Genomic DNA, 24339 nt, shown 5'->3' with positions numbered 1-24339 from the left:
CTTTGGTTGTAAAACACAGATTGGCTATACTCCACGTTCACGTCCCGTGCTGAACTCGATTATGTCTATAGTTTGAGTGGATCAATATCCTCCTTCATAATCAATAGAGCTTGGCATAAAGGTAGGACATAAATGAATGCAAGTGTACGTACACCACTGACCCGACGGAAGACGCCCTTCTACGAGATTGATGGATGGACCGTTAAAAAGTAGCATCTGGAATTCTGGTCAAGACCTTCATGTCATTTTTAATGAGCAAATATGAGACTTATTTTAAATAGATGCAAATAAGAAGTTCATTTTAAATAAATAAAAATGCATGTATAGTAAGACAAGGTTTATGAAGAAGTAGTAATTGGCCTCTCCAGCATCATTACTCAGAGCATATATACTACAGAAAGCGACTAAACCCATAAAAATGCCACATTTCATCCAATCAAACCAGCAACATGCGCTGCCTTTTCAAGCGGCTCAGAGAATGTAGAATACATTAAAGCAAATTAAGGTAAAACAAGACTGAATTAAGAGGAACGTTTTAATTAAACACCACCACAGCCCAGTACAGACATGAAAGGACAGGATGTCACAGGCATGCTGGGATTCAAATTCAGAGGTTTATGGTCACAATAAAGAGCTAGAGCCGTTTACTTGGATTCAAAATTGTGAAATGAAAATGTTCTTGAGTAAATGTTCACTGTTGTCCTCTAGAATGATTTATGTTTACAGTCTATAGATCTGTTGTTTCAAAACCAGTTTAAAAAATATACCAAAAATAATATACCATACTTTTTTTTTTAATTAGTACAATTATAAAGATTTCATTTCAAGTGTCCACAAAGTATGTCAAAATGTAAAAAACAAACAAAACTAATGACTCAAGTTTCATTTTCAATCATTATGCATTGTCCTTAAAAAATAAAATGCAACAAATTATTTGACATAATTAGCTGTCATTACCATTTTGAAGCAATGCAATATTAAAAGGCAAATGTGAAAGATTTTGTTTTTATGCCAAACAATCCTTTACATACATTGAGAATTTCTGAGTTTATTAAAAATACTTTTTTATGAATTTTGTGACAATGACAAACAGTAGAATATATATAAAAAAAGATTAAATGAAACAAAATGTCAATCTTAAAGATCAAAAAGGGCATTTCCATTTTTATTTTAACGAGACATCAGTGGACGTGATTGTCAAGTATATGAAGTAACTTACATGCAAGCGACAGGCGGCACAGAAAATACAATCAAGAAAAAGACATCTGAGAGAGAAAGAGAGAGAGAAATAGTTATTTAGGTGAAAGAAGGAAGATCCCTGGAAAGAAGGCACATTTGTTTCATAAAAAAAAAAAAAAAAATGGACAGATTACATGAGTATTTGGTAATATAACATTTCACCCATGTGAAATGACTTGCTTTTGTGCTTTAGGGTGACATGAATGCTAATGCATGTCCTTAACAGAATGCTTGTGGAGAACATCAGAGGAAGAACTGAATAAGAGACGTCCGTTCTTCCCACAAACAAGCTCTTATAGACATATTTCCCTTTGAGTCAACCGCAGAAACAGTGTGAAGTCAAGCGCATGATCTGAAACGGTTCTCTTAGATCAGCAGACAGCGCTCTCACAGAGAGCAGAGAGCAGCGATCAGTTTACAGTATCAAACACGTCACAGATGATCAAACCAGTCTACCATTGACAAACAACACAAAGTGTCAAACTAATGAGTCACATTCATATTGCCTGAGAAAACCTGAGGCAGACATGAGATGGGTGGAGCAAAAATACACACACATAGGAAATCATTAAAGACATAAAAGGAACAGTTTAGATTAAATGAAAAACCGGTCATCATTTGCTGACCCTCATGGAATTACAAACCTGAATGACCTTTTGTCTGCGCACAAAAGATAAAATAAGTAAATATTTTCTCTTATAATGAAAGTCAATGGGGTCCAATGTTGTTTTGAACGCCACTGATGAGCAAAAAAAGCTGAAACATTCTTTAATATAATTTATTTTGTGTTTTGCAGAAGTCAGTCAGTCAAACAGTTTTGGAATGACATGTCTATTGGTGATTCAATGAATTAAAATAATTGGGTGAACTATTTTGGTACAAAAAAAGACCAAAATGTGCAAAAGGCAAAGCAGGGTGGGAATCAGCTGCCGTACATTTGGATTTCAATTCAAGCCAAATTCAAGACAACGTCGTCAGAACTAAAGTGACATTATCATTAATAACTGCGTGAGTGTGATCTCTCAAGCATGATGAGGTGCTCCATAGTGATAATGATAAATATTTGTCTCTGTAGATCATGAGAAGGATGTGTCCTTTTAATATCAGGTTTATCTTCCCTTCCTGTCTCCCCTAAGGGCCCGTTAGAGAACCCGTGAGCTCCGGGTAAGACGTCAGTACATGGAGAACATGTTGAAGCTTTCAATGCCTCGATCAATCCGCTGATGAACTGAGATTGAACTGCAGGTCTGGGCTCAACCGTTGCGCGCGTGTCACCATCAGTCAGCGCAGTTTACTGTCAGTCTGTTTGGCTTTGACTTGATGAATATTATGAATAATGTTTTTGGCGAGTCCAAAAGAACAAAGAAACACCAGCTCGTTGTTGCTTCTTAAGATCAACCAAATCAGAGGGTGATGAAATCTGTCAAGAACAATGCCACATTCAACCCCAATATCAAAAAGATTTAAATAAGGGCTTATATTTTGTTTAAAAAAAATGAAAGGCTATTTCTTAAGAACACTGCGATTTAAGACGACAGTTAAACCACACCTTCCCCTCAAGTTATAATATAATATAATATAAAATTCATTGGGAACAATTCAGAAAATTATATAATATAAACTGGGAATATTATTTACATTTTACATATTTAAATTGTGAAACATTTATACATCAATGTTCACTCTAAAAAATGCTGGGCTGGTTCAACCCATGTTTGGGTCAAATATGGACAAACCCAACTGTTGGGTTTAAAAATGTAACGCCCCCCTGTAGTCGATAATTGCATCCATTAGTTAAACTCATCTTTGATCACCAAAATTACATATTTAAGTGTTTTTTCCTTGATTTTTTTTTCTCCAGGCCTTAAAATAACTTGAATGTAACTCTGCACCCTTGCCTCATTTAGTACAAGCGGTTCTATGAATATGCAAATTAGACCCGCCTCCACTCACTCGCACCAGCTCAGAGATCCACTCATTGACGTGATTGGTTACAAGGTAGTTTGTGACGTCAGAAACATCAGCAACTTCAAACCGCGATTTTGAGTCTTTGGTTCACTGCAGTTTTAAGGAAAAAAATACTCAGCAATGGTGTTGACTTATGCTTTAAGACAAGCTATGTGAAAATTCATATTAAAAACACCACATTAAAAATGTTTTTCACCATTGTCCATATTTGACCCAAACATGGGTTGAAACAACCCAGCATTTTTTAGATTGCAGTACATCTTTTTGCCTTTATAGATGGTGTTATTTTTAATTAAATCATAAATGAATCACTGTATTATAGTAGTTTAGTAGTTTTACTGTATTTTTTCAGTAATGAGAATCATTCAGAACAGAATTTGGTGTAAATGTGCTTGATTGTCATGTAAATAACATTACATAATCAAAGACTTTTTCTTAGGCAAAAAATATATTTGTATTGTTTATTTATTTATTTCTTTATTTTTGCTTTTGGGGTGAAACATGACCCAGGCATGTTTTCATGAGATTCACCTGACCAAGAACACCTTAACTTAAACAACTGAAGTAGCGTTTTGAATGTATTAAAACTGTGGATTTGTGAGAGAAAAGTCTCACGTTAGTCCTACTGAAGTAATGCCAAAACCTCTTTTGGTCCCTTTTAGACACTGAATTAAATTTCAGCTAATGCCATTCTTATAACATTAGACAAAAAACAAAAACGCAGCTTGACAAAACAAATCTGCTTTTATACTCAGTTCTTGGTTTCTGTAAGGACAATATTAGCCGTTACAAACATTAAACAGAACGTTGCCCACAATATCACAAACCAAACCCAGAAAGCATGATGGAAAGGTGACCGGTGCTTATTCACAGCATCCCTTCCAAACACGGGCTCTAGATGGCGCCGACTGAAATACACCAGAAAGGCCGGGATCATATACTGAATGCCCGTTCCGGCATATGCTCCAGTAATACCCACAAGCGACTCCAGATCGTGAGTACAGAAGGCCACGATAATGGGCGGCACTAGAGTAATGAGTGGGAAGACGATACGGTCCACCACCCAAGGGTACGTGCCGCCATCCCGATGGAAGAGAGTTTTCCAGTTGTTGCGTAGTGTGACTGCTATTATGGGAAAGTTGGTGCTAATGGTGAAGACGGGAAAGAGGCCCAGGAAGTAGCGCAACACTGGAATGCCCAAAACGTCACAGTTATCTGTGAAGTTTAAAGTGTACATGTCACGCAGGAGAGAGCTGTCGAAGCAGAATATGGCTGTGAGGGACAGCAGGGCGTAGAAGCACAGGATGAGGATGTAGTCGGCCATGACCAGGGCGCTCATGCGCTGCTTGTTGGAGATGGGCGTCACGAGGGAGGGCAGTGAGTGCTGGCACATGAATGAGTAGACACAGACCCCGAAGAGGTTGGGCACGCCCGAGACCTGAGCCACAGATGGGCGGCCCTCGCCGTGCCCCTTGCCAATGCGAATCAAAGCCAGGATGATCATCATGGTGAATGCTGAAAGACAAAGAGAAACAAAGAAAAAAAGGAATTAAAACTCATTTTATTATATAAAATGATATAACATTATGACAAATTTATAAACAATGTAGATCTAGTGCTGTACATTTATCTCATACACACAAGTGTGCCAAGTTGAGATGATTATTTGTTAACACTGGCCGCCTAAAGCCGATTTTTAGGCACATCAGCCTCAAATCCATTTAGTTTTTTTGTAGCCTCAATAGCGCAAAAAAAGAAGCATGAAATTAGATTTTTACTAAATCAATCCAAGTCCATTGTGGCTTGAAATCCAGTTAAATTGGATTTTTGTAGATCCGTTTCAGCATGAACTGTACAAAGCTTGTTTCCCATCAACTAGATATGGATGTGGGAAAAAGTAAAGTCTCTGTTTCTTGTGTTTCCTGCTTTATGAGTTGCCATGATGGACGTGGAGCAGAGGCCAAATCTCCAGTTCTGGTCTGTCCACACTGACAGCTTGCTGCTCATAAACAGGGTCTACATTGGAAGCCAATGACGCAACAACTTGAGTCTGTAAACACTGGCATGACACACATCTTTAATGAATCCCGTGTTAACCAACCATGGGCCAATCAGCTGTAAAAATCTGACTTTAAAAGTTTATTTAGCCATGCAACATTAATAGTAATGCATTGGTATAAAAAGTTGACTTTGGGTCACTTTAGAACAGTGAAACAGAAAAGAGACTTCTGGAACCATGATTACACATACTTTACTATAACAACCAATGTAAACATTAGAGGAATTTAAGTGCATTGTCCAAACAAAGAAACCAGTCTTAAAAGATGTATTTGTATACAGTTTAAACATACCATCTTAAACCAATTGTACAAGTTTCCACCATGGTGCAAGCTAGCACTGTATTCACGCACACACATGCGCCAATGGGCATACATTATTAACCCTGAACTCTGGGTTAGGTTTGACTAATTGGTTTGCACACAAAAACAGCCACACTTATTATTATGTCTCTTAATTCTAATCTTTTCGTCTTATTCAAGCTCTTTATTATTTCTATAATTTTGAATTTATAGAGAAAAATGCTTGTCTTCCTGTATTTCTAATCTGATCAATGTTGCAATCAATGCTGAACAAGATGGGATTGTTAAGTATCTAATGGGCTTCTGGAAAATGCTGAGCTGGTTGGAACGGACCAATAACTCCCCAAGGTGACGCATGGTAGAGCGAGAATCTGGGTGGTAAAAACCTCAAAAGACTCCACCATTTGTTATCTCCAACATCTAGCAAAAGAGCTGAAAGGGATAGTTCACCCAAAAATGAAAATTAGCCCACTCACCCTCAAGTCATCCTAGGTGTATATGACATTCTTCTTTCAGACGAATACAATCAGAGTTATATTAAAAAATGTCCTGGCTCTTCCAAGATTTATAATGGCAGTGAATTGCTGTTTCTGTTTTGAAGTCCATAAAAGTGCATCTATCTATCATAAAAGTGCTCCACACAGCTCTGGGGGGTTAATAAAGGCCTTCTGAAGCGAATGAAAATATTCATATTTAAAACATTTGGTAACTAAACAGAATTGTATTAAATTTAGTGACAACATGTTACAATGTTTACATGGTACAATGACTGGTAGGCCACTGTTTGTATTATTGCTTAGTACAATTTTCACAATTTCAATTCAATTCTTGGGATTTGATTTCAATCTTGATTCAATATTGACTGTTTGGATAAATATTAGGTAGGCTACAGAAGATAGCCTACATGTTAATTTTTCTCAAGAAAAAATATCTCTCACATAATTCTGTAAACATACAGAGAGCCCTATCAGCTGGAATTATTAAAGTTAAAAATAACAAATTAAATTAAATATAATGCGGTTTTCATTATAATAACAATTATTTAATGAGTAAAGTAAAACTCTCTATTTAACAAGTATTTTAAACTATTTAATAAGTAAAAATATAATAAATATGTAATATAGTGCACATATTTAGCAAAATACTCCTCTCTATAGCTAAGTCAACTAACGAGTTGGTCATTAAATGGCTTTCCTGAGGTAAATGTAACGTTCTGTGCCATAATTGTTCTCCTGCTGTTTTACTGACCTCTTTCCGTGGCTGAAAAACACTGATTGATCACTATTATGTATGAGGCATATATACCTTTCAGTAAGTTGTACTGTATCTTTAAATAAAAAGTAACAGATGATCGGTTTACTTGAACAGATGCGATACAGCGATCGGTCACGTCACATTTACAAGCGCCAAAACAGTATTTATAGTCTGAATTTCGTAATAAAATGGACAGAACCTGAGAGCTGATCATTTTTTTCATATCAAAAGTAACCTGCTCTGTTTAGGCGGTCGGTGTCAGTGTCCTCTTTGCTCCGCAATTTTTCTCTGCGTGAGAAAATGGATGTGTGGCTTGAGAGTGTGTGAAAAGTGTCAATTGTGTCAATTGAGTCTCACGCTGAATGCGTGAGAGTTGGCAGCCCTGTTATACTCTTATGCTATACTATACTACAGGGGTGTCCAAACTCGGTCCAGGAGGGTCAATGTCCTGCAGAGTTTATCTCCAACTTTTAGCCTCCACACACCTACCTGGAAGTTTCTAGTATGCCAAGCAAGATCTTGATTAGCTGGTTCCGGTGTGTTTAATTGGAGTTGGAGCTGAACTCTGCAGGACAGGATTGGACACCCCTGCTCTACTGGTTAAACTTCTAATCCACAACAAATGGGTAACTGTTAAAGAAGTCCCAAAGTCCCAAAAGAAGCAGATATTCTTGTTGTAGAGCTGTTTCCTTCCCTCCTCAATAAAATACTATCTGTACCAGTCTTCATCCTCTTTTCTAATGCATCACAGCGCCAGGTTAAGGAGTACATGTGGTAATGTGAAATGCTGATCTGATTCAAAGGGGAAAATGGATTGGGTCCTTCCGCACATGTGAGAGTCCAGCTGACGTGCAATTAATCGGAGGTGCTCCCAAGAGCAGTTCTGGCCCAAAGGTCTCCATTAACATTAAAGGTGTCCACACACATGCTCATTCAGTGTTTAAAACAGATGCATTCATCAGGAGTAGGAGTACAACATTCTGGCAGCAAACAAGGGGCAGAGTGGATATGTCACACTAAGTCTATTGATCAAGGGCAGGTTGCATGTAAGGGGGAATAAATAATTTACTAGCTACAAAGAATAAACCACGCAATGGTCTCAAGACATACTGCATGCTGCTTCCTCTCGCAATGAGATGCAGTAAAACTACAAATGAAAACCAAAACAGATAATAAAGAGGAGAAAAGCAGTGACAAACACAGCGAAAGTCGGGTCTCATTTTTACACCAAATCTAGGGATGACGCAGAACAACATGTCATGTGACCATACCACAGCAGTCCTATGCTAAATTAAATATAAATTACTAAAAAATACAATACAACACAATACAATATGATGAAACAATACGAAAATTTCATTTTATGAATAAAGTGACCAAAATTATCACAATTTTTTTATATTTTCATCAAGGTATTGTCAAAATGTGCTGGAAATGTTCAAAAGGTACTGATACATACACTGAAATCATTTCACCAAGTATTATATTAAAAACCAACAAACAACAAATATATTAGCAGCACTATGTACTTTTTGTTTGCATAACATGCATCTACTAACATGACACTTTATTCAAATAAAGTTTTGTAAAACATTTAAGCCTTTAACCCCTTTTTAAGAAAAGGGATGAGTCAATTTTTGCATTGGTCTAAACAAAAAAATGGCAGACAGACTGAGGCCTTGTCCACACTAATACGTTTTCGTTTGAAAACGCATCTTTTTCTCTCTGTTGTAGCCTCCAAAGTGGATACATTTAAAAACGCCGTTTTCGCGTTGTAGTGTGGACTGTGAAAACTGTCATGTGACGCATATTGTACCAATAGATATTCATTTATATACCGGTATTGTGCCTGTTATGTGCTATTCACTTTCACATTTTGCAAAAATGTGTTACTTAGTTTGCACACTTTTCATATCACAGTCCTGCAAAGATGACAGAAAATGTACTCACATTTGCTGTCCTGCGGCAATACATGAGAGCAGTTGCGTTTTAGACCAAACGTATGGGGAGTGAGTGCGACCTGGACGCATCAGTGAATGAGATATTTTGCTAAATAAAATGATCCTGTCAGACGAATTGTGCGATAGCTATTATTTATTTTTCCGTCTGTATCATCTCAGTGAGCTTTTGTAAGGATTTACACATAAGGTGAATTTAGTGTTTTCATTCATTTTTCAAAAGCTTCTCATCCACACTGGTGGAGCGTTGTCAAATTTATCCGGATTAATGTAGACGTAGCCTCAATGATGTAAAACCACTGTCTGACATGGATGTATTTATTGTCACTTTCGATCAATTTAATAAAATTTTATTTAAAAAAATACCCTAAAAGTATTAAAAGGAAATAATTAAATAAAAATCTCACTGACTTTATATCAGTAGTGTTTATTTATTTATTAAATATATATTTTTATTTTATTCAATCATTTACTGATTATTTATTTTTGTATTATAGAATATAATGCCAGGAATTCACATCTGCATGCTGTAGAAGTACTGTACCATGGCAGACATGTCAGCTAAGAAAGGACAGAAAAAAAAAAATATAGAACACAAAGCCAAAGGCGCAACAACTGCAATAACAGGCAACCTTCATGTGCAATATGCTTAATATAGCAAAACAGATACACAATAGCTCAACTAGAGGACAAAAGCAGACATATACAATGATGGACCTGGAAATCATTAGAGGAAACGCCAGAGACAGTTAATGTAGCCGATGAACCAACCAGAGAGGGTACATGCATGGATGGGATGGAGTGAGATTCAAGATGCATTACTCCTTTTCATAACAACTGCACTGAAAGAATAGGAGGAGAAAAAAAAGAAGAAAAATAATCAAGGGCACACTTAATCCAAATACTCCTGACATCTCACGACACAACTCAAGTCATTCTATAGGAGCTTAACCTTCAGCACAGAGGCCTTTTGTTGTTTAGGGATGAGATGTGATTGCATCCCGGCCCAGCGATTCATCACATGCTATAAATTCCCTCAGTGTACATGCTGATGGCCATTGAAAATGCCACTGGTATCTGTGTCTTCAAGTCTTATTCATCATGATATGTATCTGACACCGGTGCCAACAGAGCCCGGTTGAAAGATACCACACAGGTATATGGGGGGGCGGGGGGGGGGGATGGGGGGATAAATTCATGCAGCAAAGTCAAACATGTCCTGGCATTACAATCAAAACGACACTGATTGCTAAAGCTTTCCTATAGAGACGATGTGTTGAGTTTTGAAGGACACTCTTCATTAACAAAGCACCCATGGGATGTTGATCGGTCACATGACCAACTGTGACCATAAAGTATGAATGGAGAACGATGACTGCCGAGAACATTAAGTAGACGTCAAAAACATCCCATCTGTGAAATTATCAATCAATCATCATCCATAAACGTTGTTATTTAGCTATTCAAAGCAACTTACAGTAATTATGATTTTGCCAAGTAGGACAGGTTACTGAATCAACACTCTTGCTTGTCCTTGAACATTCCTATCAAATTTCAGGGATATATACATATATGTGTGTGTGTGTGTGTGTGTGTGTGTGTGTGTGTGTGTGTGTGTGTGTTAGATAAATATACAGTGAAAAAAGGTTTTCTCAAATAAATGCTTTTCTTTTAAACTTTCCATTCATAAAAGAATGAAAAAATTATCACATTTTCTACAAATAAATATAAAATATATAAGCAGCACAACTGTTTTAAACATTTAAAATATTAGTAAATGTCTGTTGAGTATCAAATCAGCATATTTGAATGATTTCTGAAGAATCATGTGAGGCTCAGACTGGAGTAAAGATGCTGAAAATTCAGCTTTGCCATCAAAGAAATAAATCACATTTAAAATAAAATTAACATAATATTACTTTTTACTGTATTTTTGATCAATAAAAGCAACCTTGGTAAGCATAAGACTTCATACTGACCCCAAGCAATCTCTATATATGCAAGAAGATTTATATATTTAAAATCATGGCCAAAATTTATTTGAAAAAATACTAAATTATTTTTTTTAAATATATAAATTAATGAATTGAAGAAATTTTTAAATATAAAAATATTAGTTATAAATAAATATCAGTTATAAATAAAAATGAATGTCTCACACTATATCGAATATGTATACAGCCTCCCACAGGTTAAGGAGTTTTTGTGTTTTACAGGAATGCCGTTTCAGGGTAAACATACTTTAAAGGTGATGATACACAGGGCAACTTTTTGGGCAATGTTGACGTCAACGGGCAACCAGATGAGACACAGGGCCCACGACCGATCTAAATTATCCAGATAGAAATGTATTGCCCATTTTCAATGGGAAAGTGCCCAAGCAACAATCGCTCGGCAAGATTGCCCAGCAACATTGCTCAAAAAGTTGCCCTGTGTATCATCTCCTTTAAGGGGAAAAACCAGTCAACTGATCAATAAGGTCTTGCTCAAGGGTGCAGTGGTTATAGTTCATGGATCAGCCTACTGGTTCAGTACCCAGCCCAGATCTTTAACCCCAATACTACAGCGCAGAGAAACAGTCCCTTCTGTGCTGCCAAAACAGTCACTTGGAATCATCATGAATTGATTTTTTGGACTGTCTATGTGATATAGTTCTGTTAATTATTGAATATGCTCATGTAACAGAGGGTGAATACACAGCATACGTAAATCTCCCTAATCCCCTAAACTTTATTCTGCACCTAATTTTTTAAGTAATTAAAGTTATAACAGAAACTCATTAAGGAGGCAAATGTGGACATCAATACATAGCAGGCTTAAGGGAGTGTAAAATTTAAGACATCTATCTTGCCACAATTTAGACAAGATAACCCAGTAGAGAGCATCCACAATATGGATAGCCAAAGCCATTTTAGACCAATTGATGATCCTCTGAAATTTTCAAGCAAATGAGCGAGTGGTTTTATGGTCTGTTGAGGAAAGCGGTGTACGGTAGTTTGTAGCTTGTCCATATTGTAGGCCCTGCTAAATGAGAGACACCAACACATTTTCCTTGAGAGCAATTTTCAGGCTCTATGAGCTGAACCATTTCCTGGGGTATTCATTAAGGCACGGCTATATTTCACCTTGAGACTACACTGCTGCAGAATATCCCACACTGATGCCGTTTCAGACCCAACACCTTTTACAGTATCTGACCTATAAAAACACTATAAAGTCTGATTTTCAACGGACGCCTGTTAATAAGGGAAAAACCCTTAACATTTCAATTGTACTGCAGCTTTTTTTTTTGTGGCGATGTTGTCTATTTGAAGTAGGGCTGCAACTAATCAATAAAATATAAAAAAAAAAAAAAAAAAACTGACAACAAATTTCATTATCAATTAGTCTGTGCACAGAGAAACACTTTCCAGTAGCGAAAACTGCAACAAAAAATAAAATAAATTTGGCACATTGCACAATAGTTACATTTGATAATTATATTCACATCTGTAAATGCTATAAATTCAGAGTATTTTCTTTTCTCGAAAAGCTCATCCTGACAGCAAGTAAGTATTTTGTTAAACTTCGGCTTTGACACGCTCAATTAAGCCAAAAGTATACTTCCGCGGGACATCATTTCCCTCATCAGGAGGGAATGTCCGCGCACACGGTCCGTGATTCGCGTATAACAGCGAATGCTCAAGGTAAATGTTGAGACAGAAGATTCCATTAGGTGGCAATACACAGTTGTGATGTATTGTGCAGGAGTCGAAGAAGAGTGCGGAAAGAGCGTAACAAAGCAATATGCTGTTCCTTCCAAGAACAGTAACCAAAGCAGTATATCATTTTCCTTACTTTTTGTTTTGGTTCTTGTTTGTTGCATGTAATGGCGCATCCATTACTTTTCTTCTTTTATCCTTCCAAGCAAATATACCAACAAAAAATGTCACGACTCAGTGCTGCCCTCTGATGTCTTATAGAGTATAGAAAAGCAATTGTACTGTGCATGTCTCGAATCAGTCCATCTGCACTGTACGTTTTTACCACACTAGCAATTACAGCATTTCGATGAAGATCATAGTTGGCACATCTACACTTAATTCTTTGCATCTATCACCTTTATACACACACACACACATCCTTACATTATTCAAATTTATGCATTTGGCAGATGCTTTTATCCAAAGCGACTTGCATTTAAGTGATTTATTTTTTATGAATTCCCTGGGAAACGAACCAACGAAACTGTTAGCACCATGATCTTCTGTTTGAGCTATACGAAAATATGTAATGACGCAATGATGTCTTCAACCTGAACAACACAGATTCTGAGTCTTGAGCACCTTGCTCTAGCACCATTAACAGTAATGCAGTCTCCAAGAAACGTTGTGCAATGCAACATGAAGTCATAAATCTCCAGTGAGTAATCACACGCTCTTTGTCCGTTCCTCAACGCTCACACTAAATATGAATTAAAGCGGCAACCTCACTGACTCATTTCGCTCTCCATGTCAAAAGCTGATAAATGTTCTCTACTTCAGTGCTGAGAGGAGGTGATCCTTCCCATTTAAATTACCCCTGCATTAAAACCACCTTTAAATAATGCATACAAAAATGCGCAGCTTTGCATACAAAGACAAGATGCCATATCTGTGTTCCTGATAAACAAGTCACTTCATGCATTTCATACAAGTGGTTGTGAAGGGCTACGGGTTCTGAGACTTCTGAGGTTTTATATATGTGCCTAGATGAGTAACGACACACAACAAGCAGTATTAAGTCAAGTATGATGCTGTTATGCTCATTGAGCTAATAATTGAGCTCTGCTTTCTGGTAGGCAAGGTTCAGCAGAGTGACGGCGCTGGCAGTAGATGGCATTGAGTCTAAAACACAAAGTGGTTCCCTTGGCGCCAACTGAACCGAATCCTACTTACCACATCTCATTTGACACAGGAGCAGGCACGGTCTCTCCTCCTGTGCATTATGGGTGAAAAGGCACACAAGGGACGTGCCTGCTTGTCCTGCTGTCTGCTGTGAGTAATGACTGAGAGCAGAGAAGATCATAGGAAAAAGCACAAGACTGGAAAGGGTGAATGGAAAAAGCAAAAGATTTGATAGGCGACTGGTCAACCTATTGACCAACCCATTGACAAATCTTTAGAATCAGCATGAGAAGTTTGTCTGGTTCAAATGAACAGCGAAGGATGGTTGCGCTAATGTACAGATATGCCGATATTCATCAACGGAAGGGAAAAATGTGGAAGAATTTTGACAGCTTTGGTTTCGGTGTAAAATAATAGCGCTATATACGATTAATCGGTTAGTAAGCACAGCATATAATGAATAAAAGTACTGTCACATTACAAAAGAAACCCTATGAGGATGGCCAGGGCCTGAAAGCATCTTGTATCACTCTGAAGGGGTTTATTTGGGATAATGACTGCTTGGCAGTACATTCTCCCTGTTATTATCAAATAAATTAAATGGACATGGGATATTGATTTGAGATCAAATTATTGTATTCGGTGGAAAGAAAGAGGCCGTGGAGTGATACGAGAGACATGAAACTAGCACAAATATGTAGGAAATAAGTTGCGAGTGAAATATACAGTTTAGCATCATTATACAAAAATATCTATCCACAGAATGCAGTGACTGACCAATCAGAATCAAGTATTCCTTGGAGCTGTGTAATAAATAATTCTTGGAACTACTAGTTCAAGACTGCTTACAAAATAAAAAAAAGCATTTTATATTCACAACAAATGTTGGTCATTATAACGTCTGTGCAGAAATATACTACAAACTAAACATGCTTTACGGTATATTAGATATTAGGGATGTGCCTGTAGCTGAATACGGAAAGGAAATTAAGCATTCAACGGAGACCCTAAAGGGACACAGTGATGGGAGATAAAAAAGAGATGGGAAGAAAAAATATATTTCAATGCTATTGCATTCTCTCGCAATTATATAGTTGGGTTGTTATAGTGTATATAATTTGTGGGCATCAGAGAGCTGCTATCAATATGCGGGGAATTGAAATAGTTTCCGAATTTGCAATCACATGTACTCCGTGTATAGGGAGCGGCGGTACTGACCAATATTTTAAAAGATAATTTTTTTTGTCAATGATGCTCAGGATCTGTTGTGCACCAAATCATCCGGCATCGTCCTTCCAGTCATTTCTCCATATTATCTTCACGTTATAAGTGAAATCTGATGAACTGTAATGTAACCAACTACTGCAGCAAGCCTAACCATGTCCCTTTAGGCTTTAGGCTTCAGGCACATCCCTATTAGATATGGCAGCTGTTCTCTACCTGGTTTCATCTTCAGGGATAAATTCCAGTGGCTCAATCTATGGTGAGTCTATGGTAAAGTAGTCATTTTCGCTTGACTTTTAAGTTCCATTAGCATGGATAGGCCTTTTCTTTATTTTATTAATTAGAAACTGAGATCATTCATGGAATACTCTGCACATTAAATGTCCAAATGTTTGTTAATGAGAGTCAAAGGGAACTAAAACCCTTGACTATTGCTGGATCACATTAATTCCGGTCTAAAGCTTAGACAAGATTTGTTGTCTTTTTGTTTGTTTTGTCTGAGAGTATTTTTTTTCTACCCAAAGACTGATTAACAAGTAAACCTGAAGTAACCCTTGCAGAGTACTTGAATAACCTTGTACAAAAAACCAATTGATTCTTTTAAATGTCTAAATGTAAAAAAACAAAAAACAAACCTAAAATAGGGTACTACTTTGTATAACATTATACAATTTTGTGCAATAGAAATACAAATATATCAAACATTTATGGTGGTTAGTAATTAGCAAATTAGATGAAAAAAATTTTGAAGAAATTTGATATTCAATTTTATGTTGTAAAATGAGTTTTTATACTAAGCAAGATTTTAATTTTTTTACAGCCCTAGTTTTAAGAGTGAATTTAAGACATTTTAATACTTTAGGGCCCACAGATCCCCAACTTCTAGATCTGAACGGCTCTAAATCACACTATAGACTACAATGTGAAGAATGCATTATCAAATAATTACTTCAGCTCTCTGGAGGTTCAGAACAGGCGAAGGAAAAACAGCAATAGAGAAAGATAAGAGTAGCACACATATAAAAAGATGACCACTATTCTGCAGGGCATCCATGATACTTCCCTTCAAAAAGAACAAAAACTGCAATACAAAGCAAAAAGAAAACAGCAACCAGCTAGACCAGTGATGGCTTTTGCCGAGAGGAATCATACATAATACATGCACTGTGCAAATGACCCCATATTGATTCAAATGACTAAAAGAACATGAACAGGTTCTGGAAAAACAGTTTGAGAAATAACAGCAGTTCATCACCTGCACTGAGCAGTTTAATGTTGCTGAAGCAAGCAGGATGTGCTACTTCACCCCTCAGGTTATAGTGCCCTTAAATGAGCAATACATTAAAACACAGATGGCAGAAATATGGGTGCACATGCTAATCAGCAGATTTCTGTAGTCTGTCGATGCATTTCTTGATACATAAATTTTGAGTAATTGCTATACAATGCTGCATAGCACCACTCTACAAGCATTACTGAAACCTACACAGCTAGAACAACTGCCTTTATTTTTTTGCCTTGTTAGTGCCTGTGGAGCTGTTAGGAAACGTATCAAATCGCCAATGACTCGCATACACGTCTTATTGTGAATCAATGAGACGAAGAGGAGAGAAAGGTGAGCAAAAGGACATATGGTTGTTTCTTTGAAGTTTCTTTGAGCACTGAGAATATTTGTGCAAGAATAATCATTCTTTGTACATTGTATGTTCATTCACCACTGCATGCACATTAAATGCGATTCAGTGCGGCTGTGATTTGAGAGGACGGTGAGGATGGGCGGTTTTATTTTTGGGCCTGTCATCTGGTAACTGACTGCCCAATCACGCCTGAGACGGGCTGTCTAGGCTGAAGTATGAGGGAGACAGAAGGCGGAGACATGGAGCAGGACGCATTTATGATGGAAAGACCCTAGCTACACTGCAGAGGAGGGGAACTGACTGGATGGATGGATGGATGGATGGATGGATGGATGGATGGATGGATGGATGGATGGATGGATGGATGGATGGATGGATGGATGGATGGATGGATGGATGGATGGATGGATGGATGGATGGATGGATGGATGGATGGATGGATGGATGGATGGATGGATGGATGGATGGATGGATGGATGGATGGATGGATGGATGGATGGATGGATGGATGGATGGATGGATGGATGGATGGATGGATGGATGGATGGATGGATGGATGGATGGATGGATGGATGGATGGATATCTTTACAGATATTTTTGAAGCTTTAACGAAACCTACTTGCAGAAACATTTCAAACCTCCTTCAAAACACCATGTCATTTATTTTGTCCATAAGGTAAATCTTGAATGCAATAGGCTAGTTTTGTTGCAACCTAATAACAAAAAAACATTATTTGTACAGTGTATAAAATAAAAAAAGAAATAAATGAAATCAATAAAAAATAAATAAAATAAAATAGTGAGGAACTTACCAATCCATCTCATTACAGAGGTGACGATCTGGAGGTATTTGGTCTTCTGCGCATTAAAAAAGGTGAAGGGCCCCAAAAACAGTGTGAAGACACCCTGAAAAGAAATAAAAATACAGAAAACGAGTCAATGAAAGCATTAAAAAAATAAAAAATAAAGTAAAAAAAATAATCAAGACCAAGGTAGATCTCAGTAGACATAATATGTTGACCTTTAACTAACAAACGTGGTTTCACATGGTACACAGTACAATATCCAACAAACATGAACAATTCAACCTGATGTAGACAGACCAACTGCACTACTAAATGGCCAAAACTAGTAGACATGCGTATTCTAGCCATAAAATAAGTGTATAAAATGGCCAGGGATGCACAGAACTTCATGAATGACGGGTGTTCCAATTCTACAGAATCTGAGGAGCTTTTCTCTGAGCTCTGAGGGAACAGAGTCTGCATGGGTCTGCTCATGACTCTTATGGTACGCATATAATTGCTTTTTATGTGCTTCTGTGTAGGCACATAGATTCATGACTCATTTGTAATAAACTGCATTGGGTTGAGTGTTGATGAGAGACGTGCCAGTCTCTTTGATATTTACATTACAGACTTTAGCATCTTCACAGACGGCTGCAAGAAGAACTGGACCTCCCAGTCCTGGTGTGGATAATCATGCAAGCAAGGCATTTACTACTACTACCACTAGTATTCACATTTAATATACCTTTTGTGTATTTCCCATCATGTGTGGTTATCAGCTTACAGCGTAGTTAAATTATGGCATGGAGGTATCTGTCCTAAATGCATTTAACTGTTCTAACAAGGAAAACGCCTCCCACCTGTGAAACCGCATGTCTACTTTTAGGCGTGATCTTCAAATTTCCATAAAAAAATAAAAAAAACCAATCACAAAAAGCAAGAGGTAAAATCACAAAAGCAAGAGTTTAAAACACATTTTATTATTCATTTGTTTATCTCTGTGGTAATATCTTCTTAAAAGTAATCTGTACTCTGATTCAGATGCCCTCTTCTGGTACATAACAGAAGAACTGACACTATTTTGAATATGGTGATTTGGTTTTTCAGGCAACTAGCATGCAGATAAGTTCTGTTTTCCAACGCAGCTGAATAAAAATCTCTCCCCTTTCATTCACAATCAGACCAAGAATGTGAATTTAAGTAAACTGACTCAATTTTGATTGAAACTGCAGTGTGTTAAATTGTGTTTTTGGCCATTAATCTGACTCCATTGAAGTCAATGGAGTCAGATTATTGGCCAAAAACACAATTTAACACACTGCAGTTTGTTCTAATTAATACATTGCACATTATTGATGGATGACTCTCATTAAACTGTGAATTGTAAATCATCATGACACCATTCATGCTTTATCTTGAGAGGTGAGAAGTGTCTTGGTTTTTGTATAGTCAGATAGGATGAGGGTGAGATAACAGTCCATCATGATGCCTGAATGTCTGTCTTGATAAAAGAGCTGACAGAGAGGCTGCTAAACAAGACAAAAGAGCAGAAGGATCTAAGTTCATTTGCCATTCCTATAAAGCAGGGTTCACCAATCTCGGTCCTGGAGGGCCGCTGTCCTGCAGAGTTTAGCTCCAACCCCAATTAAACACACCTGAACCAGCTAATCAAGGTCTCACTAGGCATACTAGAAACTTTCAAACAGGTGTGTTGGAGCTGGTTGGAGCTAAACTCTGCAGGGACAGCGGCCCTCCAGGACCGAGATTGGTGAACCCTGCTATAAAGGCTTGTAATGGTGTGAGCAAGAAAAGGTTTGGACTCATATGATAATTAAGGAGAGATGTTGAAGATTTTAAATCTTCAACCAAAGAAGGTCTTTAAGAGTTCTTATGAATAAATACACAAATAAATAGTTAATGTCAACTATTCATTAGCTATTAAAGTCATTATTTACATAAGGGATTTAAAAGGCACCTAAGAACAACCAATAAAGCAAAAAATAGGAGAACCGAGCAAGAAATGCACTTTGATAAATCCCCATAATGCATTGCTGTCTGCATGAGTTATATCAAAGTGCATGCCTGCATCACTCCCACCACACAAAAATATACAACCCCCCCATTTAATGATGGTTGACAACACACACAATCCTAACGATAAATATCTATTCCTGAGCAGAACTCCTACATCCCAGAATGGCCATAAAATACCATATGCAATCTCATGTCAACAAATAATGAAACTGAAAAGAAATAAAAACCCTGTAAAACATCTCAGTTTCTTTATAGATAGCGATGTCAAAGCTAACACATCACCCAATCTCAGTTTTGATGGCCGGGCCTGCTGTAGCTTCTTATTCGAAGCCTAACTTATAACATATGCCGCAGTTTCCGATTTGAAAAGGGACGCTGGCAGAAAGGTTGGAAACTTGACAGGAACTCGCCCACTCATGCCAGGAGTGCAGAGCGATAGTAATGGATTTCCATTCTCTGTCCCATTCGACGAGTGTTGTTGGTGCTGATAGTAAAAATGGTGCAACATTGGCAAGCTGGTGCTCAACGCATGCCAGGAAAGGACAACAGGAAGGAAGTTTGGCAATGAATAGGAGTGAAGGGAGAAATGGAGGGACAGGGCCAGGCAGAGAGGGCATCAAGGGAAGCAGAAAGAGCGAGAGCCGTGGGGTGCTGGGTGACTCAGACATGACATGAAGAGAGACAGAGAGGCACTGTGACATACTGTACTTGTTATCAGAACACACAGCTCATTCACACTCTAATAGTGTAAAATAGCCAAGCATGAACCCCATGTGTTAGCAGGCATCACTAGTAGTACTGCTCACGCTTGGGGTTAATGTATAATCTTTAACCAGAAATCAAAACAGATTCTATTCAGTGGCTTAATTATTATTATTATTATTTTTAAATAATGGAGTAAAAAAAAAAAACTTCCAAAGAACAGTCCAAAGAAATAATATGTGCTTATATTACTTGCCAGTGCAGAAAATTGGGTCTCATATTACTTGCCAGTGCAAGTTGGGAAAAGTGTATTGTGGGAAAAACTGTATATTAGTCAGCTCAGGTTGTACATTGTACTTACTGTATAATATGCATACAGGGGGAAAGCACAATATTCCGAAAAATGTCCGTGCAGAATATTTAGAATTTTTTATTCCTTTCTTTAAAAAAGGAATATGCACATTTAATGTTGTTCTTAATATATTTTTATCTTTCGGGATCAAAATATTGTTGCTGGGTAAACATCGAGTCAATTTCCATGCTAATTTTGACCTTTTGCTGGCCAAAAATTTTGGTCATTGGGACATTCGGCCAGATGTGGATATCTTCTTTTGGATGACTGTAATGTTCCCAAAGCAATATCAGATAACAAATTCAGCAATACTGAGCTCATTTAAAAGCAGCATTTGACTGAAATGAGATAAACCAAAAAATTAAATGAGAAAATGCAAAGGTGAATAGCTTAATGGAAGAGCAGGACTTGACTCATCACATCAATATGAATGAAATGAAACCAACAGTCGATGACCGTTATTTGGCACCAGGAGATGCTGACAGTGTCATGTTATAACACGTATAATTCAGAATAACAAATCTCTGAGCAACTGAGATATTAGCATAACCATTTGAGTTTCCGGTTCCATTTTTTGAAATTTGTGGCATCAAATGGAATCCTTCACCCTTACATAACTGGGCAAGGTGGGACTTCAGAAACAGACCGATCTACAACACCTGTCATCGTCTGTTGAATGTGTACATTGAGCAAAGCCAGTTTATGGTTTTCTTCTTAATGTACTCCCCTAACTTCACTCCAAGTGTGGGCAGCTCTAGGGGACATTTGTGTCTATGGACTTTGGGTGAGCCCTTGTGGCAGCACAGCATGCAGGATTATAACTCAACTGATAGTAACATGCAAAACGGATTATATTTCCCCAAATCCCCAAAGTGTCAAGATCCCAGTGGCATTTGTCTCCAGAGCTAATCTTTGTTAGACATTCTAGACAGGACCAACAAATGGGAAGCAGATACGCTGCTACTACATCGGCTAACAGAACGGACAGATTAAAGAATTTATACTCAGAACAGAACCATCAATTCAGTAAACTCTCTAAAATAAAAATTAGAGACATACTACTACTACTACTACTACTACTACTACTACTACTACTACTACTACTACTACTACTACTACTACTACTACTACTACTACTACTACTACTACTACTACTACTACTACTACTACTACATAAATTAAAAATCTTAAAAAAATTAAACAATATTATATAAAATGTAATTATATATACAAAAAGATTATAACGACGATAACGATAACGACGATAACACACATATTTGTAGTTATGTAAACAAAGAAAGGACACCCTCCCTATTGAATTCTATGGTTTTACGGTTCTATGGTATCAGCACATAATAAAAAAATCTTCTGGTCCTTGGCAGGTCTCAGGAAAACACAACCTCAGATGAACAACAACACATGGCACATTATGCCATGTCATTATTTGTTGAACAAAAACTAGGCCAAAATGGAGAAGCCATGTATGAAAATCTAAGTAACACCCTCCATAGGATTTAAGAGTATAAGTAACAGTCAGCGCTGCTAATCAAACATCTTTGATTAACTGATCATCAGCAATTGTGATCACCGCTATAAAAGCAGAAGTTTTGGCAGTTTGCTGGTCTGGAACATTCAGGGGTGTTAAAACACAATGCCAAGGAGGAAATACATCAGCAATGATCTTAGAGAAGCAATTGTTGCTGCCCATCAATCTGGGAAGGGTTATATGGCCATTTCCAAACATTTGAAGTCCATTATTCTACAGTAGGGAAGATTATTCACAAGAGGAAAACATTCAAGACAGTTGCCAATCTTCCCAGGAGTGGACGTCCCATCAAATTTACCCCAAGGTCAGACTCGGAGGAATCGCAAAACACCCAAGAACTACACCTCAGACTCTACAGGCCTCAGTTAACATGTTAAATGTTGAAGTTCATGACAGTCCAATTAGAAAAAGACTGGACAAGTATGGCATGTTTGGAAGGGTTGGCTCTTCTCTCTAAGAAGAACATGGCAGCACGGCTTAGGTTAGCAAAGTTGCATCTGAACAAACCATAAGACTTCTGGCACAATGTCCTCTGGACAGATGAGACCTAAGTGGAGATGTCTGGCCATAATGCACAGCCCAACGTTTGGTGAAAACCAAATACAGCATATTTTAAGAGCTGCTCAAGACTAGATGATTTTTATTATGTCCCAATATTTGGGTGACCTTTCTTTTTCACATGACTATGTGCGCGCGCGCACACACACACACACACACACACACACACACACACACACACACACACACACACACACGCACACACGCACACACGCACACACGCACACACGCACACACACGCACGCACACACACGCACACACACGCACACACACGCGCACACACACGCACACAGAGAGAATACATATATACAGGCAGAATAAACCTGCTACAAAGCCAGTGTAAAAACTGTAAACCAATAATGACTCAGTAATTGAGCTTTTTTCAGCTCGTATCTGTCAGGCGGAAGCATCATTAACCTCCAAAATGAGCTGCAATATGCTGCCACAATTAAGAGCTCAATTAATGAATAAATGGATGCTTAACAAGCGTATTCAAGAAAGTGAAAAAAAAAAAAAAAAAAAAAAATTATGCAACCGCAGCTTGACCCATCATTCAGGAAGTAAGAAAAGCAATTAAAGCATAGTTTTGGTTTGAGGTCAGCATATTGGCACAAACTGAATACTGGATTTAAACATAATACAAATTTATGATGCACAACAAGAACAACAACAACAACAACTGATTAAAAAACACTCAAAGATTTGCAATGAAATGAGCTTAAATGATCATTCCAAGGTCACACATGGCACGGCCTAGAACGGATATTGTGCATTAATTTATTGCAAAATAGCACTGTTACTTAATTCAAAAACTTAGTCATCAGAGCCACGGGGCAGGGGTAAAGGATGCTCAACATAAGGCCCCTAGATCCCATGAGGGAGACGAGGCAAAACATTATATAAAAAGCACCAAATATGCCCAGAACTCCTGGAAATCTGAAAGCTGTCAAGACAGATCTTTCCTGCATATTGATCTTTACAATAATAGAAAACATGAATATTTGTTTGTCCCAGTGGATTTCCATATTAAGACAGGAAGTGTCATAAAATCAATGCTGTATCTGACTCTTTGGAGAGGTCACTGGTTTTGTCTGCTTGAATCTGACAGTAGGAAAGGGCAAAAGACTGTCTTGTCTGGTCTCTAGTGTTGCTTTCGTCAACGAAAATTATGACGAAATATTGTCGTCAACGAACCGTTATCACCTGATGAAAACGATACGAGACGAGACGAGACGTAAATGCTGGTCATGTGACGATGACTAAAATACATGTATAATGCATTATCGTTGACGAATAAAAACGAGACTAAATGTGGTTTACAAAATAAAAACTATGCTAAAATGTCTCTTCATTTTCGTTGACCAAAACAAGACGAGACGAAATGTTATAACGTCACGACGAATGAGAGAGTTGTGCGTGAACCCATAGCTTTGTCGGCTTTAAATTCTGGTTTGCGATCTGGTCACCCGATTATCAGCGAATTTAACAATATTATTCCATTAGTTATTCTATTAAAATGTCTCATTGATATATTTGACACATTCATAATCATTACTTTTGCCGGTTCTTTGTGACAGCTGTTATGTGCGTTATTGGCAGCGTCTCTGGTTACATGAACGCGTCACTGCATCAGAACCAGAACATGGAGATTTTATTTTAGAGAATAATCGCACAAATTCGATATTCTATAATTAAATAAACTAATCGAATATCCAAAAATCGTGACTCATCCCTGCATGGAATCTCTTGTTTCTTTTCCCAAATCTTCACTCACGTCTCACCCATTTTCTAAAGGGATTATAAACGTTTCTTCATTGGTTCGCTTTTAATTAGGCCTATTATATTCGTATTCT

General features: G+C 37.6%; 1 protein-coding gene across 1 annotated transcript in view; it reads right to left on the bottom strand.

Annotated features, from left to right (window-relative positions):
• Positions 1 to 796: 796 nt before the first annotated feature.
• The window catches only part of tmem104 (transmembrane protein 104), a 51116-nt gene continuing 27573 nt past the window's right edge, over positions 797 to 24339 (bottom strand). Inside the window, exons 9-10 of the mRNA XM_084094686.1 lie at positions 17319 to 17412; positions 797 to 4722 (exon numbers count right to left, since the gene is read on the bottom strand). Coding sequence (XP_083950812.1) covers positions 3959 to 4722; positions 17319 to 17412 — 858 coding nt within the window. The 3' untranslated portion in view covers positions 797 to 3958. The remainder of the gene's footprint in view (positions 4723 to 17318; positions 17413 to 24339) is intronic.

The sequence above is a fragment of the Abramis brama genome (assembly GCF_963993115.1).
Source record: "Abramis brama genome assembly, chromosome: 1".
In the NCBI taxonomy this organism is placed as follows: Eukaryota; Metazoa; Chordata; class Actinopteri; order Cypriniformes; family Leuciscidae; genus Abramis; species Abramis brama.
This window is presented reverse-complemented; position numbering and strand designations above follow the sequence as displayed.